This window comes from Chiloscyllium punctatum, chromosome 7 (assembly GCF_047496795.1).
Source record: "Chiloscyllium punctatum isolate Juve2018m chromosome 7, sChiPun1.3, whole genome shotgun sequence".
NCBI lineage: Eukaryota > Metazoa > Chordata > Chondrichthyes > Orectolobiformes > Hemiscylliidae > Chiloscyllium > Chiloscyllium punctatum.
In genome coordinates, this window is record NC_092745.1 from 95,269,855 (window position 1) to 95,287,043 (window position 17,189).

The window sequence follows — 17,189 nt, forward strand, 5'->3', positions numbered from 1 at the left end:
TTTGTTAAGTCTCTCATCTTTTAGAATGGCCATGTTGGTTTCAGTTCTTTCATATGGAAATCCCAGAACTTTTTTTAAAAGTTGCATTCTCAAGTGAACTTTAACTTTTGGTGCCATGTTGGCCCAGATAATGCATTGAAGGTGTGAGGTACCCTGTAGGAGAAAGTGAGGACTGCAGATGCTGGAGATCAGAGCTGAAAATGTGTTGCTGGAAAAGCGCAGCAGGTCAGGCAGCATCCAAGGAACAGGAGAATTGATGTTTTGGGCATGACCCCTACTTCAGGCTTCTTTGAGCATGAGGTGCCCTGTGTAAGGCTGTCTACGCACCAATGTTCAGACTGATTTTATTTCTAAAAAATGGATTTACATAATTTTACATGGACTCATACATTTTTGGGCAAAAGAAAATGTAATTCTGCAAGTACAAATTGACTCCACACACGTGTGTGTGTGTGTGTGTGAGTGAGAGAGAGAGAGAGAGAATGTCTGTGGGTGTGAATGACCATGTATGTGTGAGCAAATGCGAGATGGTCTGTGTGAGTGTATGGTCTGTAGGAGTGTGGTGTACATGTGCATGTGTGTGTGAAAAGGCTCCTTTGACAGTGGCTTCCAAACACACAACTTGGAAAATGGATTTGGACAGCAAATCTACAGGAACACCACCATGCAAGTTCCTTTTAAGTCAATCATCACCGTAATTTGGAATTACATCACGATTCCTTCAGTACCACTGGGCCTTCCTCTCCAACAGGAATCTGGATGGATCTACTGCACTTGGACTGCAGCAGTTCAAGGAGGCAGTTCATTCCCCACCTTCTCCAGGGTGCTCTGGAAGGGCAATACATACTAGCCTAGCCAGTGACACCCATATCCGATGAAAATGAACAACGTACATAACCTGAGGCCACAGAGACAGAACACTTTGAGCAGTTTCTGGGGGAATACTGGTTTACTGTGTTTGATAACCTGGGATGATATAACGTCAACATACAAAGCTTCTGAAAATCCACCCAAAACGTGATGAGCATGTTTCCCTCCTTTTGAGTTTCCCTTCATTCCTCTGCAGTGAGGTATTTTTAGTCTTACAATTTATTTGGTCCTGTTGATTCCTTCAATGGCTTTTTTTCTAATTCCCATTCCTTTCCTTCTCCTTCCTGCTGTTATGTACATGGAACTCCATCACTCTTGGATTCCTGTAACTCTGACATTAAAGTAATTTCTCATGTTCAGCTGTGACCCAAGTTGCTCAACTGTGAACGGTGCCACCCAGGCAAGTGTGATGCTGCTTTACCCTCTGGTGCCCAGCGTTTAATGTGCCACATGGATGATTTATTTTCTGTGAACATTTGGTTTGTTGTGAAAACACAATGGCCAAAGGTCATGGCACTTCTGCTCTCTTACATTCCTTTTTTTTTTGGTTTGGGTCGTGGTCAACAAAGAGTTGTAATTTTTTTTTCATTTAACCTATTTTTCTAATCAACCTATTTAGAAATGTTAATATACACCTCTGGACCAAATGAGACTTGAACCTGGGTCTCCGAGTCCAAGGGTGGGACACTACCAATGTGCCACAAGAGGTCATCAAAGAGTCCTAATGTAATTTTTAAAATTTACATTAAATGTCTTATAAAGAGTAATTAATAGATCTGAACCTGTTTTTCTTCACAAGTACATAGGAAACTAAATCTATGTTTTTCAAATACTCTAAGCATGGAATTAAACTTGTTAATAAAATTAATGAACCTCATGCAAGATTTAGGATTAGAAGAATCTTGTTTTCAGAATATTAGATGTATAGAATATATTATGCAACTGCAGTTATTACAATGCCAATTAGCATCTGTAAAAAAAACAATGAATTTCTGGTCAAAAGATTGAGAGTTAACTATACAATCATTATTGTTATTCAAAGGTTTCATGAAGGCCCAACAGGGTAAAGGTAAGGTTGCTATAGTCCAGGTGGAGGGTAGGCTGCTGTCTTGTTAGAGACGGAGATGACAGGGGGGTGGTTTAACCCAGGGGTTACAACACCTCAAGTGAGGGGAGAGGTTAAGAGGAGAGTCTTTGATATAACTTCATCCGGTACAGGAATTGAACCTGTGCTGTTGGCATCACTCTGCATTTGTAAGTCAGCCATCCAGCCACCAGAGCTGTGTAAGAAAATTGAAAGCAAAGATTAAAATAAACAGGCCACACACAACAAGCAAAATTCAGAGGGATTATTGATTGAAAAAGATCAAAATGTTCTCCAAATTAGCTCCTAAATTCGGCCCATTGAGACTGCATTGACAAAAGTTGCTCTAAATCTACACTAGTCCCACTTACCTGGACTAGGCCCATAACCTTGAACGTTGTGGCATTTCAAGTGTTCATCCAAGTACTTTTAAAAGATTGTGAGGTTTCCTGCCTCAACTATTCTCCCAGGCAGTGCATTCCAGATTCCCATCACCTTCTGGGTAAAAATGTTTTTCCTGAAATCCCCTTTAAACATCCTGCCTTTCACCTTAAAACTATTCCCCCCTGTTATTGTTAATAAGGGGAACAGTTGCTTTCTGGCAGGCCTCTCCATGCTGCTCATAATTTTAAACACCTCAATCAGGTCCCCTCTCAGCCTTCGCTGCCCCGAAGGAAACAACCTGAGCTTATCCACCCTCTTCATAGCTAAACAGCCCTATGCCAGGCAACATCCTGATTAATCTCCTCCACACCCCCTCCAGTGCAATCACATCCTTCCTATAATGTGACGACTAGAATTGCACAAAGTACTCCAGCCGTGGCCTAACCAAAGTTTTGTACAGCACTTGTTCTGCATTCTTTGCAACTAACATTAAACTCTTGAAAATTAACTATGCTAATTAGACTCGTAGTTTCAAAATTTTATTTCTGATAGTGAATGATTGAGTTTATAAAAACATGTTATCATTACGTTATCCACAGACAACTTGAAGACTCAAGGCCCAGTCATTACATGGAACACTGGAACACACACTCTGCCATTGTTTCACAGGCCTGTTCCTTCTCCTCACGATCTTTTAGTACTGGTATGAAAGAAAATTCAGCTTTTGACCTTTTTTATATTACAATTTTTAAAATTTACATTTGTATTGTCAAAATATTTGTATGACAAGGCACACCATTCACAAAAGTCACTGAAAGAGATACATAACTGTGTAAAGGAAGAATTTATCTGATGGATTTATATTTGGTCTTGATTACTTTTGGAACCTCGTGTTTCTGAAATGTTACGTTGCCCTTGGAGTACTCGATATTGACTCCAGAGACCTAATGAAGCATCAAGTAAAACATAGGCGAGGGAACCTCTGCTTGTTACCACCTACTTCCCCCCTCCACTGAGTAATTCATACACTTTTATGTTGAACACTATTTGGAAGAAGCACTGAGGGGAAAAAGGCACAGTTTATATTTCTGAGGAAGGGTCATTCGACCCAAAACGTTAACTCTGATTTCTCTTCACTGGTGCTGCCAGACCTGATGAGCATTTCCAGCAATTTGTTTTTTGTTTCTGATTTACAGCGTCCATAGTTATTTTTTAATTTTTACAGTTTATACTCTCACTGGAGGACTTCAAAGTCCAACACCAAGGTTGACTCAGTAGCACTGAGTTCATTGTATTGGTTGAGTTCTTGAGTAAGTATTTTCCAAGCAGTGTCTGTGACAGGTGATGGGAGAACCAACATGAGGAAAAAATTTATTGCATGACAAAATAGGTATGACAACCACAAAGTCCTTGTGGAAATGAAATCTCAGAGTCACACTGTGGATAAGCTTCATTGTGTCATGTAACACTGCCACCATGCTACATTAAACAGTTTCAGGATATATCTAGCAGCGTCAATAAAGACATTGATGCAGTGCTATGGCCCACCAACAGCAATGAAACTATGCTCCATCAGAATTTGTAACCTCACAGCCCAGCATATCCCTCATTCTACCATGAATGCCAAGACAAAGAACCAACCCTGATCCAATGAGAATGTGGAAGAGCATTCCAGGAGCAGCACCGGGCATATATTAAAACAAGAAACTGAACAGATATAGCTACAATATGCATGTCAAACAGTTGAAGTATCACACAGTTGGGTGATCCCACAACTTATTAAACATTTTAAAATCTTGTACATCTAGTTGTGCATGGTTGTGGACTGTTGAATACCTACTGGGTGGAGAATGTTCAATAAACAGCCTTAGCCTCAAAAACAGTGGAGCCCAGTTTGTGAGTGCAGAAGATGAGGCATAAGTGTTCTCAACCACCTTCAGCCTGAAGTGCTGAATGATTCCATCTCAGTCTCCACCTGAAGTCCCCATCATCACACATGTCAGTCTTTGGTAAAGATAATTCACACCACAGGAACAGCATGAGATACAGAAATGGCTTTGGTCCCAGACTGTAGTGTTTAAGACTTGTGTTTCAGAATAAGTTGTTGTCTGAGCCAATTTATTCCAGTACAGTAAAACACTAACATCAACTGAACTATGTAGAAAATTTGACTGGTATGTCCTGTCCTCAAAAAGCAGGAAAAATTCAATTCAGCCAATTACCCTGACATCACTCTATACTTAACCATCAACAAAGTGATTAAAAGTCTCATCAAAGATGTTATCAAGCAGCACTTATGCAGCAATGATCTACTTACCAACATTCAGCTTTAGTTCTGCCAGGACAGTCCAGTCTTCATTAAGTGACACTTGTTCCTATATTTCCATGTTTCACTGTGTCATGACCAGGGATTAGAACCCTAAAGCACTGTGGACATTTTTAACTTATGATTCCAAAATGTGTTTTTCTAAAAGATCATTGATACAGCCAAAAATGGCAATTGATATAAATTAAGTAGCTATCTGGGGAGAGAGAGAGATTGATGGAATGCGATACCGAACATGTCAAAGAAACTTCAAACAGACTGGACTGTAATTTCTTGTGACAACAAAGATAACAAGAGGCTGATGATACCCTTGGCAGCAGCAAGCTTTCCCCTCTGTCCTCTGTCGCAAACTGCAGATGCATTTACTGTTTTGTCCTTTGACGTATACACCAGTACAGAGGTTAAAAAGCCAGTTAGCTCTCTTGGAGTGTAATGATGAGACTGAACGCTTTCATGTATCCCAGCCTGTGTGGTTAGTGTGCATAGACCCTGTGGCCCTAATAGATAACATTGGTTGGTCAGGGATATTTTCAGATACCAGCATTAGCAAAAGTTGCTTTTGGAAGTAAAATCAAGTACTTTATTGTTCATTTAATTAAACTGGCTATTACATCTCCATTATTTCTTAGTGGACAGTTGGATTGTGGTTACGCCCATTTTTGGCAATAATAAGAGTAGTGTATCACTGATCAGTCACAGACAGGCAATATGAACGTATGATATTGAAACTGCAAAAGTAAAGGAATTCAATCTGTATGTTCTGCTGTGAAAGTATGAAGTTTACATTTTTAACTTGACTCTGGAAGTTGATTGTTATAAAGCAAAAGCTTATTCTTTGATATGTATTTTTGGTTTAAGCCTGGTGAACACTTATATAACAGATGGGAGTCATATGGAGATGCTACGGTGAGACTCAATCTGTTCACTGGCAGCAGACCCAAGGTTCTTATTGCACCAGATTCTCCTGTCAACACAGATACAATTAAAGAATGGCCTGATGTAAGTACAGTATTTGATAAAGCCCCTGTTTTGCAGTAGGAAAGGTTGCTATGAAATGTGAAAACTTGCAAATTTGTAAGAAAGCATGTTATATTTATTAAAGTTTTTATTTTAAAATTTAATTTTAATAATTTTATTCACACATAACATATAAATAATATGATATAAAATATGTTCCAGTTTGTTAATGTCCAAGGTGCATCCAGGGTAGCAGCAGCCAAAAACCAGGGACCGCGGCCTTGCACCACGGTATCTAGGCAACGCTGTGTTGCAGGAGACATGCACTGCTCCTGAATATAAAAGTCATTAAACATTTAATTAGCCCACATTGTCAGGTGGCTTATACCTTCATCACTGGATCATAAATAGGCACATAGTGTAGCCCATCAAACAGTCAACAGAAATTAATTCTTGTTCTTTCTACAGCTGTATGTTTGGAGATTTGATGATTAATGTACATTTCTTTTTAATTGACTTTTACTTTTCTTCCTTGCATTTGTTGATTTATATTTTATTGCCTTTCAGTTATTTTTTAAAAATTGTCTTTACTCTCCTGTCACAAACAGTGATGTGAGTTATAATGTGATTCACAAAAGAACGTGTTGTTGAGGTGAACATTCCTTTGGAAATTTTCTTACCTTCCGGGAGTTGGAGGGGAATTTGAAAACACAGGGCTTGGAATCACAGGACTGAGAAATGGGATCCGGGAATCAGGGGTTCAAGTGAATTGGGAGACAAGAGGAGGGGGGCAGGTCTGGAGTTCTTTGAAGGGGACAGGCCACAGGCAATGTTGCACTGAGGATCAGGGTACAGAGTGTGGGCAGTGGAAATCAAGAGGAACATAGAACATTACAGCGCAGTCCAGGCCCTTCGGCCCTCGATGTTGCCCCGACCTGTCAAACCAATCTTAAGCCCATCTAACTTACACTATTCTATGTACGTTCATGAAGAACAGGAAATATAGTTGATTCCTAGGCTGAACATAGAAGGTGACAAGGAACCCTCGAGACTCTTAACTGTCCAATTAGTGTCTGTTTACAGAACAACATTGTAACTGAGAAGGAAAAATAAACTTATCTATTATTGATTTGTAATGTACATTCTTTGTATTATTTAGGTTGCATACATTTATCAGGTAAGGCCATCCCCTCCATCTGCACCATTTAATGCAGGAGATGGATTTGATTTGTACATTGATGGGGCTCGCTTTCTCCCAGATGCTGTTACCATTAGCAGAGTTACAGGTCGTATCTTTGATCGGAACTACAACCAGTGAGTATGGGTTGATGCCATTTGGAATAGAATATGACACGGATTTTTGTTTAATGAAATATTTTGTTTTCATTAAGTATTTATTCAATTGCTGAAAGAGTACTGTCACTAATTGAGACAGTCGTTTTCATTAGCAGAAATGACTTTTGTATTAATCTAAGTCACTGAGGGCCTCTAGTGGCAATATACCAGGCAGCCATGTTGGCTTGGTAGGTACACCTCAATTTAAACAATGAAAGAAAACTGCTTGTCCTGTCTGCTTGGATTGTGCTGATGCACTATTTTCATCCATGAAGCTATGTATACAACACATCCACTAGGAATACTGCACCTATAGTGTATTTTTAGGAACATTTCACTTATACCATAGGCAGCAAAGGAAGTGCTGAGTCACATGAGTTGAATTTACACTCAGATGTGTCAGTTTGCACCATTATGAAGTCTGTATACCTTTAGCTAATGTGAATTGGGGCAGTGATATAACCACAAATTAGTGTAAGTGTCTGATATTAAAGAGGACAAAGAGTTCAGTCGGGGTTCTCACAGAGATGACGATCTTGACTGTAAAGTGATCTGGGTGAACTCAAGATTGTCTCTGATATTCCAGTGGATAAGTTAGCCTGTGATTCAATTGTCTGGTCTTGAGCATGAAGACTAGTCACTAAGTCAGTTGATGATACTTGACACCAATTAAATTGCATACTGACACAGCACAGCAATACCTTTATGAGGAAGCAAGAGGAACCTAGAGGAATTAAAAAGCTTAATGTTTGACAAGCCTTTGTAACAACTTGAGCTGAAAAATGTGTTGCTGGAAAAGCGCAGCAGGTCAGGCAGCATCCAAGGAGCAGGAGTGTAGGATGCTGCCTGACCTGTTGCGCTTTTCCAGCAACACATTTTTCAGCTCTGATCTCCAGCATCTGCAGTCCTCAGTTTCTCCTAGCTGTTTGTAACAACTTCCTTTATACTACAACTGATGCTTGTCATGACCAAAGTGAGACCACTAAATAGCCTTGAAAAAAGTGGGTTCCACTTCATTTGCCAGTTTGAACGTTTTGTGTTTAACTACTTGGTAAACACTGTAATACTGGGGAAATACAGAAACGAGAGGTTTAACTGGATCACTCTACAACACAGTTAAACATAAGACAAGACAAATGTTCACAGCTTTGCCTATCTATTTGAACTTTTGCCCTTCTCATTTAGAAAGGCAGCAAGTTAAGGGTAAGCAAAGCACCATAGAGCTGCAATAAAATACTTGAATTTATAGTCATAGTTCCTTTTTTTGTAATTTCCCAATTTTTGTGAGGAGAGGGATGGGCGCTACTTCCTTCCATCCATTTGAATTGATTTGATGAATGTCAAAATGAGTAGATTAATGTCCTATCCCATATTTTTCATCATACTGCCCAGATTTTACCATTTTTATTCAAAGCAGTGAAGAAATTCGAAAACAATTGGTAAAGCTTTCAGCTTCTTAAATGTTTAACAATCATGCCAGGTTTATCGAAAAGATTACCATTATGAAATGAACTAGACATGTCAACAGATGAATTATTTGTGTCTTGTGAATTCATAAGTACTGAAGAATTCTCTAACTGAATTTCTCAGTTTGTATAATTTCACGAATTTTTTAACATATTTCTTTTCCATTTTGTCAAAGAATTGGTCCAGACATAGCCACAAAGATTGACTTGAACAGCAACATATTCCGACCCTTTTACAATTACCATGTAGAAATCAGGAACCCACAAATATCGCCATCAGCCACACTGTTACTGAAGGTGACTATGATTCATGATTGTTTATTGTATAGTGGCAGAAAAAAAAGTAGGAAAAAAAAATCACAAGCATAACTGGAGGGAGGACTAGCAAACATGAAAGGAATCAAGAAATGAAAATAGAAATCAATTTTAATTCTGTAAGTGATTGGATTTTGAATAAGTTAAAATCAGGTCCTAGATTTTGCTTAACATGTCAAATCATGTAATTTCTCAATAAAAATGTATACTTAATTACATTGCTCAGTTAGATTAATAGTAGATTTACAAATACCATACTAAAATGGTTTTCTATTCATAATCTAGCTACTCTGAGTTTAGCATTATGTTTAGTTATTATTACCAAACCATAAAGGAAAAAAATTTATAAAGGCAGTGCAGAAACCACAACATTAATTCCAGTATCCACTAGTCTTTCAAATTATTCACTGTGCTTAATAGATTGCCATTCATTAAAAGTGTTGTTTTGTAGGTTTACTCTATTGACAGATTCAGTCTGAGATTGGTCCTAATTGGCTGGGCAGCTCTGAATATTTTTGTGGAGTCAGGCTATGAAACAAGCCCAAAAGTGGATTCTGCAGTAGTTCAGGTAAATAATATTGAACATGCAAAATTTGACAGATGATATTTCCTAATTAAATGGTAATGGTAAAGCAAGTTTTCTAGTTTGGCATCAATGTCAAAAGATATTGCGTCAATGTATCCTGTTTTACCATTATCCTAGATTCCTTGACAGCAAGGTTGGAATGATCCAAGCTGTGGAAGTCTCTGTCAATGCCACCAGAGAAGCTGCCTGTTCAACCTGCTTTGCAATAAGTCATAGAGTCATAAAGATATACAGAATGGAAACAGACTCATCAGGCCAATTCTTCCAAGCTGACTATATATCCTAAATTTGCCAATATTTGGCCTATATCCTTCTAAACTCTGCCTATTCATATACCCATCCAGATGCCTTTTACATGTTGTAATTGTACCAGCCTCCACCACTTCCTTTGGCAGGTCATTCCATAGATGTATGTGTGCAGAAGTTGCCCCTCAGGTCTCTATTAAATTTTTCCCCCCCTCACTTTAAACCTATGCCCTCTAGTTTTTGGATTCCCCCACCCTGGGGAAAAGTCTTGGGTAAATTTCTCTTTTTATTCCTTTCTTGCTCTCCTCCTTCTGAAGATCTTTCCCAGTTTCCTCCATCACTCCTTAATCTGGCGCAAGAGTTAAACAAGGAGTTTACTGGACTTTGCATCTTTCAAAAACAATATTATTTATCTCAACACAGTCAGTATGTGTAATGATACATGGGTTTTAACATGTAGAAAAAGAAAACAACATATATACCTGAAATATTGTCAGAATTAATGTTTGCATGGTTTTTTCACATTAAAATCCTTTAAATTTATCACTGGCACAAAGATTAATTATTTTCATTCATATGTATATTGTGCACAAATTACTTACTGTGCCAATTCTCTTAGTGCTTTAGTTTCCCTGCCTAAGAAGATATTGTCCTGTGTCCATGTTTTATTCTGATTAGATTCTGTTCGCCGAGCTGGGAATTTGTCTTGCAAACGTTTCGTCCCCTGTCTAGGTGACATCCTCAGTGCTTGAAGCCTCCTGTGAAGCGCTTCTGTGCTGTTTTCTCCGGTATTTATAGTGGCCTGTCTCTGCCGCTTCCGGTTGTCAGTTCGAGCTGTCCGCTGCAGTGGCCGGTATATTGGGTCCAGGTCTCATCCACAGACTCTATCAACAAACACATCAACCTGGACCCAATATACCGGCCACTACAGCGGACAGCTCGCACTGACAACCGGAAGCGGCAGAGACAAGCCACTATAAATACCGGAGAAAACAGAACAGAAGCGCTTCACAGGAGGCTCCCAAGCACTGAGGATGTCACCTAGACAGGGGACGAAACGTTTGCAACACAAATTCCCAGCTCGGCGAACAGAACCACAACAATGAGCACCCGAGCTACAAATCTTCTACCAAACTTTGAATTCTGATTAGACATTGAGAGGTGTTCAAGAGTTATGTAATTTCAGACATGAATAGTCAATAAGAATGTCCCCATTATACAGCCTTCTAATAATTGATTGAATAGAATTAGATCTTATTGTCATGTGTACTCAAGTATAGAAATACGGGGAATACAGTCAAAGTTGCACAAAGTCACCATTCCTGGCACCACCTACCTAGGTACAAAATCTCTGGTACAAAGTAAAAAAAAGGAAACATGTTTAAATTTGAACATTAAAGTCTTTCGTAATATAAAGGAGAAAAATAAAGAAATAAAGAATTCATCAGAGATGTGTCTGTGATACTGTGCCTCCATTCATGTCAAGCGTGGGTCACAGACAGGACTGTGAAATTGTGAATGTGATTGGCTGAAATGAATGCATGAATAGATATTTATGGGAATATTGCATGTTGTTGGGGTTAAGGAATCACACCACTCTGTTTCGTCTAAACTTTCTGAACAGTCAACAGCACAACTCGTGCTTCTAAGGAAAGCAAACTAACTAATGCTGGTAACAATCTTGTGAAAGTAAGTCTGGATTGTGAATCAAACATGACCTAACCCTTTATTTTCACAACAGCAATGAAAATTTCTATTCACATTGTATGTTTGACACACTGAAATGAACTGAGACATTTCACAGGATCATTATAAGAGAATAGATATCACTGAGTCACCTAAGAGATTATGAGGCCAAATGATCGAAAGCTTGGTCATAGAGTCATAGAGATCTACAGCACGAAACCAGACCCTTCGGTCCAACTTGTTGATGCTGACCAGATACTTTAAATTAATCTAGTCCCATTTGCCAGCACTTAGCCCATATCTCAGTAAACCCTTCCTTTTCATATACCCATCCAGATGCTCTTTAAATAATGTAATTGTACCAGCCTCCACCACTTCCACTGGCAGCTCATTCCATACATGCACCACCCTCTGCGTGAAAAGTTGTCCCTTAGGTCCCTTTTAAGTTTTTCCCCCTCTCACCCTAAACATATGTCCCCTAGATCTGGATTCTCCACCCCAAGGTAAAGATCTTGTCTATTTACCCTATCCATGACCCTCATGATTTTATAAACCTCTATAAGGTCAGCCTCTGACGCTCCAGGGAAAACAGCCTCAGTCTGTTCAGCTTCTCCCTACAGTTCAAATCCTCCAAGCCTGGCAACACCCTCATAAATCTTTTTGGAACCCTTTGAAGTTTCACAAAATCCTTACTAGAGGAAGGAGACCAGAATTGCACACAATATTCCAAAGGTGGCCTAACCAAAGTCCTAAACAGCTGCAACATGACCTCCCAACTCCTACACTCAATGGTCTGACCAATAAAGGAAAGCATACCAAATGCCTTCTTCACTATCCTACTTACCTGCGATTTGGTAAAAAGGATATGTTGAAAAAAATCTATTAAAGGGGAAGTTAGGTGGAGAGATGGGGGGGGGTGGAATTCAACACCTAGGGCCTAGGCAAGGGGCCTGCCCACCAATGACGGTGTAATTAAATTTGACATTGCATAAGAGGACTGTATTTGAGGAACACAGGTATCTCAGAGTGAAGGGATAGGAGACAGGGAGGTCCACTTACCTTATGGAGATAAGGCCACATTAAGGAGATAAGATCTGGTTGCTTCCCCCTTCTTGACTCTTTTTTTCGTACTTCTACTTTTGCTTCTTTTTTTGGTTGTTATTTTTTAATTTGGGTTTTTGTACCTAAGATGGCACGAGTGAATGGTGGCTTTGAACACTTTTCACTGTTCCCCTGTACTTCTGTACTTCAATACACGTGACAATAAAACCTAATTCTAAATTCTGAAATGTAGGGAAAAGCAAGGCGACAGTGCGATTTGGAAACAAGGATGATAATTTTAAAAATCAGACTGTTGCTTGTCTGTGGGGTAATTTAGGGCAGTGGGCACAGCGGTGATATGAGGATGGAATTTAATATGAATGAAGACACAGGAGCAGAGATTTGGATAATTTCATGTTTATGCATGGTAGAGACCAGCCAGTAGAGTTGTTAAACTCCAGAGATAAGAAAGACATGAATGAGGGTTTTTGCAAGAGATAAACTGAGACAATGGTAAGATTTTGAGTTGTAGAGTCATTTAGAATGGTAACAGACCCTTTGGTCCAACAAGTCCATGCCAAACATAATCCCAAACTAAATTAGTCCACTTGCCTGCACGTGGCCCATATTCCTCCAAAACTTTCCTTTTCATGAACTTATCCGAATGTCTTTAAACATTGCACCTGTATTTGCATCCACCATTTTCTCTAGAAGTCATTCCACACACTAACCACTCTGTGTAAAAATGTTGTCCCCTTGTCTTTTTTAAATCTTTCTCCGCTCACATTATGTCCCCTAATTTTGAACATCCCCACCCTAGATAAAATACCCTTGACATTCACCTTATCTATGGTCCTTATGATTTTATAAACCTCTATAAGGTCTCCTCTTGACCTCCTTTGCTTCAATGAAAATAGTCCCAGCCTTTCCAGTCTACTTTTATATCCCAAGCACTCCATTCCAGCAACATCCCGGTAACTTATCTGAACCCTCTCCAGTTTAATAATATCCTTCCGATGACAGAGTGACCTGAACTGCACACAGTATTCCAGAAGATGCCTTATCAACGTCCTATACAACCTCAACATAACGTCCCAACTCCTATACCCAAAGATCTGAGCAATGAAAGCGGATATATGTCATTATAGTGATAGTGTCATGATCCCACCAAATACGGGAAGTATTTGGTCTAGTCAGATCCTAGATTGAAACCTAGTTTAAGAGATTATATTGTGTTTTGTTTTGGTTTAAACAAAATGGTTTTTCACTAATATGTAAGCGTGGAATGCTGCAGATATTGTTCAACATTAAAACAGAAGTTTATTTACAAAAGAATTGAAGATAAAAGAGAATAAACCAAAGTAACTACTTATAACTCAAATTCAAAGATTTTTAAGCACACCATACAAGCGTATTAATCCTAAAACAACTCTTCAACAGCTCTCATACAATATCCAAAACACATTCCTAAGATAGTAGAGTATACAAAAACACAGCTGATATAGTATTTACATCAAAATCCTTGTCTCTAACATCTCCATAGGTTTAAGTCACTTATGACTTTAACTTATGGACTGCAACTGTAGATAGCTTCTTCCTGGAGCTGTTATATATCTGAGTTTAAATATATGCAACATTGAATAACCTATTCAGAGTTTTATCCCAACACGTGTGGTCTGGGACTAACACTAACTCTTTACTCTAAAATAATTTCACTATTCTCTTCTCCTCCCAGGAGTACTGGTCTATTCAACCATCTTCATTCAAGGACTACACAAGGTTCCTCAAAACGCAGAGGAGCTAAAATAAAACATCTCTCCCTTAAGCTATGGGTATTTCCCTTAAGCTTATGAAAAACCTCACCTGATTTTCTAAAATGTTCAGCCATAAACCCCCATCAATCTACACACCTGCCAGGCCAGATTTTACAAAGAGTGACAATCTTATGTACATTACCACTCCTCCCTTTTTAATGAAAGGAAGAAGCTCCATTTTTCTGAGATGAGATTTTGATCAGGATTCCATCAAAAAATGTGCAGCTATACCCCCATTCTGACAGTTCTTATGAAGTGTAGAGCTGTCAGGAGGAGACTAACCATGTCCCTCTGCATCACAGTCAGCTGTTGTATTCTGACATTTAAAGGTCTAGGCAGAATCATTGACAGTTACTGTGAAACAATAAGTACAGATAAAGAGTGTGCTGTTAGAATACTGGGATGGTAGGGTAGCAGGCAGGTAGATAGAATGTCATTGTGCCAGTAAATAGAGTGGCAGCTGGATAGGCTGTCAAGTAAGTAATATATAGAGGTAGGACAGCATGTGATATAGGATAGGTGCCAGGCAACTCAGCTGCTGGGAGGGTAGCATCCCAGAGTGCTAGGTAAGTAAGATGCCAGCTGGGTACTGGGTAGGGACTGGAATAAGATGTCAGATTTGTAGATGATAGTGTGGCAGGTACGTAGGGTACCAGATAGATAGATAGATACCAGATACCAGGTAAGTTAGATGGCAGCTGGGTTGGGGTAGGATGTCAAAAGGTTTTGTGCCAGTTGGTTTGGATACTGAGTGGAAAGATATCAAATGCCAAGTGATCAGGGTGAAAGGTGACAAGGGGATCAGGTAAGTTATGCAGTGTTTAGGGAATGTTAGGGTCGGAGGGAGAAAATGGGTTCAATGGGGATGTGGGAAGGGTAGGGGTTAGGTGCTGTGGCAGTGGGAAATTCCAGTCTGGCAGTGGGGTCAGGGGGTCAGATATGGAGTGGGAGAAGAAGGTTGGGACGCATGGGCAGAAGGGGCTTCATGTCCAGCTGTGGGTGAAGCAGAATCAGGGAGAAGGGGATGGAGATTCAGAACCTGGTGGTTGACAGAGGGTGGATGTTGAGCGGGGGAAGTTGGCAGTCAGGTTCAGGGAGGGTATAGGGAGTCAGGGCAGGGTCTGTCGTGGGGGAGGTGTGATTGTTGAGGTAAGTATGCAGTCAATTGAATACTTACTCCAGAGTTAGATTATGTATTTAATAGTTGGGGCCACCGGCATCAGAGCTGACACACTTCAGGCATCATATTGGGTACCATACTAGACCAACACTTGCCCCACATCCATGTCGCTGCCTCAGCAAGAGTCCCAATCTGGCCACCCTCCTCCGCAATGCCACCTTCTCTGCTGCCACTGACAGGAGGAAGATGAAGAAAAAGAAAAAGAAAGAAGACAGAAAGGGTAAGGGAAGTATGAAGGAAGCAGCTTGTCTGGAGTGAATGGGCCCAGGACCCCAAATGCTGCCTACCTTTCCAGTGCTGCCATCTTGGAACCTCACAGTTTACATCGCAGTAGCACATATGTAATGTTAGAAGCTCACCTCAGGATCAAATGTAACACCAAGGGTATAAGGAGACCACTTAATCTCAGACTGTTGCCAGAGAGAAGGATGGAGTCAGTAACTTGGGAATGGAGTTGGAGTGAGGACTGAAAACAATGATGCCAGCCTTCCTAATATTTAACTGGCAGAACTTTCTGTTTATCCAATGCTGTGGTCACAGCTCACAGCTTTTTACTGATTTTCTTGCCTTCTCTCAGAGGAAATGGTTTATCAGATTTCACAGGATAAAATAGAAATTATATATATTAAACCTGTTACGCTAGGTATGTTGTTGCATTGGAGTGCATAAGTTTTCAAAATAGCAATTGTATAACTGTCATAGATTGCGTGCCATTAAATGCATTCATATTTTATGTACTCCTTTAATTTAGAATTCCAGCTGAAGTTTTCATTATACTTGATTTATTCATGTTTTGTCTGTTAGATCTCTCTGAATGAAGGCCCTCACCAGCTACGGCTTTACTATGATGGCCCTGACCCTGATAAGCCATTATCAGTTAATGCTGTTACACTTAGAGGAAGGTAAGTAAATTCCTGGTTGAAAATGATGAATTAACAATTTAAAATATGAAAAATATGTAATCTTGTTCTTGTAGCTTTGAATTGTACAGGGTTCTTATGGTGAGAGAGCTGGCTGCAATCCTAGCCTTGCCTAATACGGGAAACTTGGCTGCTTCAGTTCATTAATCAGTCCAACATAACAGAACACTTCAAAAATGTGAGGAGGAGTGTTTTCATTCAGTTGGTGCAGGAAAATGCCAATAGCAAAGGTTGCTCAACTGCCTGACCTGACAACACAATTGTTGTGAAGATTAAGGCCAATGGTATTGTGAGTACTGCAATGTTTAAGGGTGGGGTAGATGGAGAGATGGCTAAAGGGTAGAAATGTGAGAAAAAAGATAGCAAGGTGCAGCTAATAGTATATCTGAAGGATCATAGAATCCCTATAGTGTGGAAGCAGGCTGGTCAGCCAATCATGTCCACACCAACAATCCGAAGAGCAGCCCACCCAGACCCACACCCCTACCCTATTACCCTGCATTTCCCACGGCTAATCCACTTAGTCTACACATCCCTGGACATTATGGGCAACTTAGCAATAAAGCTATTAAGATTGGGATTTAGCATGGCCAATCCACCTAACCTGCATTTCTTTGGAAATTGGGAGGAAACTGGAGGACCCAGATGGGAACCACGCAGTCACGGGGGGAGAATGTGCAAACTCTACATATACAGCTGACTGAGGGTGGAATCAAACCTGGGTCCCTGGTGCTGTAAGACCACAGCGCTAAGCACTGAGCCACTGTGCTGCTTTTGATGAGGTCTTTGTTCTTTTTTATAATGATAAATGAACTCAGCCAGACCTGAATATCAAAATTTGCTGACAGTTTGGGTACATGTCAAACTGTGCAGAAGACTAAAAATATGGTCAGCTTTAGGGACTGGGTAAATAGGTTCTAGTGTAGTTCAATTAGATCAAAGAACAGAGGATGGGGTGCAATTGAAATGGTAAACTTCT

At 39.9% G+C, this 17,189-nt stretch overlaps 1 protein-coding gene across 1 annotated transcript in view; it reads left to right on the forward strand.

Moving 5' to 3' along the window:
* The first annotated feature begins 1,917 nt into the window (after positions 1-1,917).
* LOC140479359 (uncharacterized) overlaps positions 1,918-17,189 on the forward strand; it is a 41,546-nt gene continuing 26,274 nt past the window's right edge. Inside the window, exons 1-7 of the mRNA XM_072573269.1 lie at positions 1,918-1,939; positions 2,938-3,041; positions 5,523-5,663; positions 6,781-6,935; positions 8,599-8,719; positions 9,189-9,305; positions 16,095-16,192. Of these exons, the coding sequence (XP_072429370.1) occupies positions 1,918-1,939; positions 2,938-3,041; positions 5,523-5,663; positions 6,781-6,935; positions 8,599-8,719; positions 9,189-9,305; positions 16,095-16,192 (758 nt within the window). The remainder of the gene's footprint in view (positions 1,940-2,937; positions 3,042-5,522; positions 5,664-6,780; positions 6,936-8,598; positions 8,720-9,188; positions 9,306-16,094; positions 16,193-17,189) is intronic.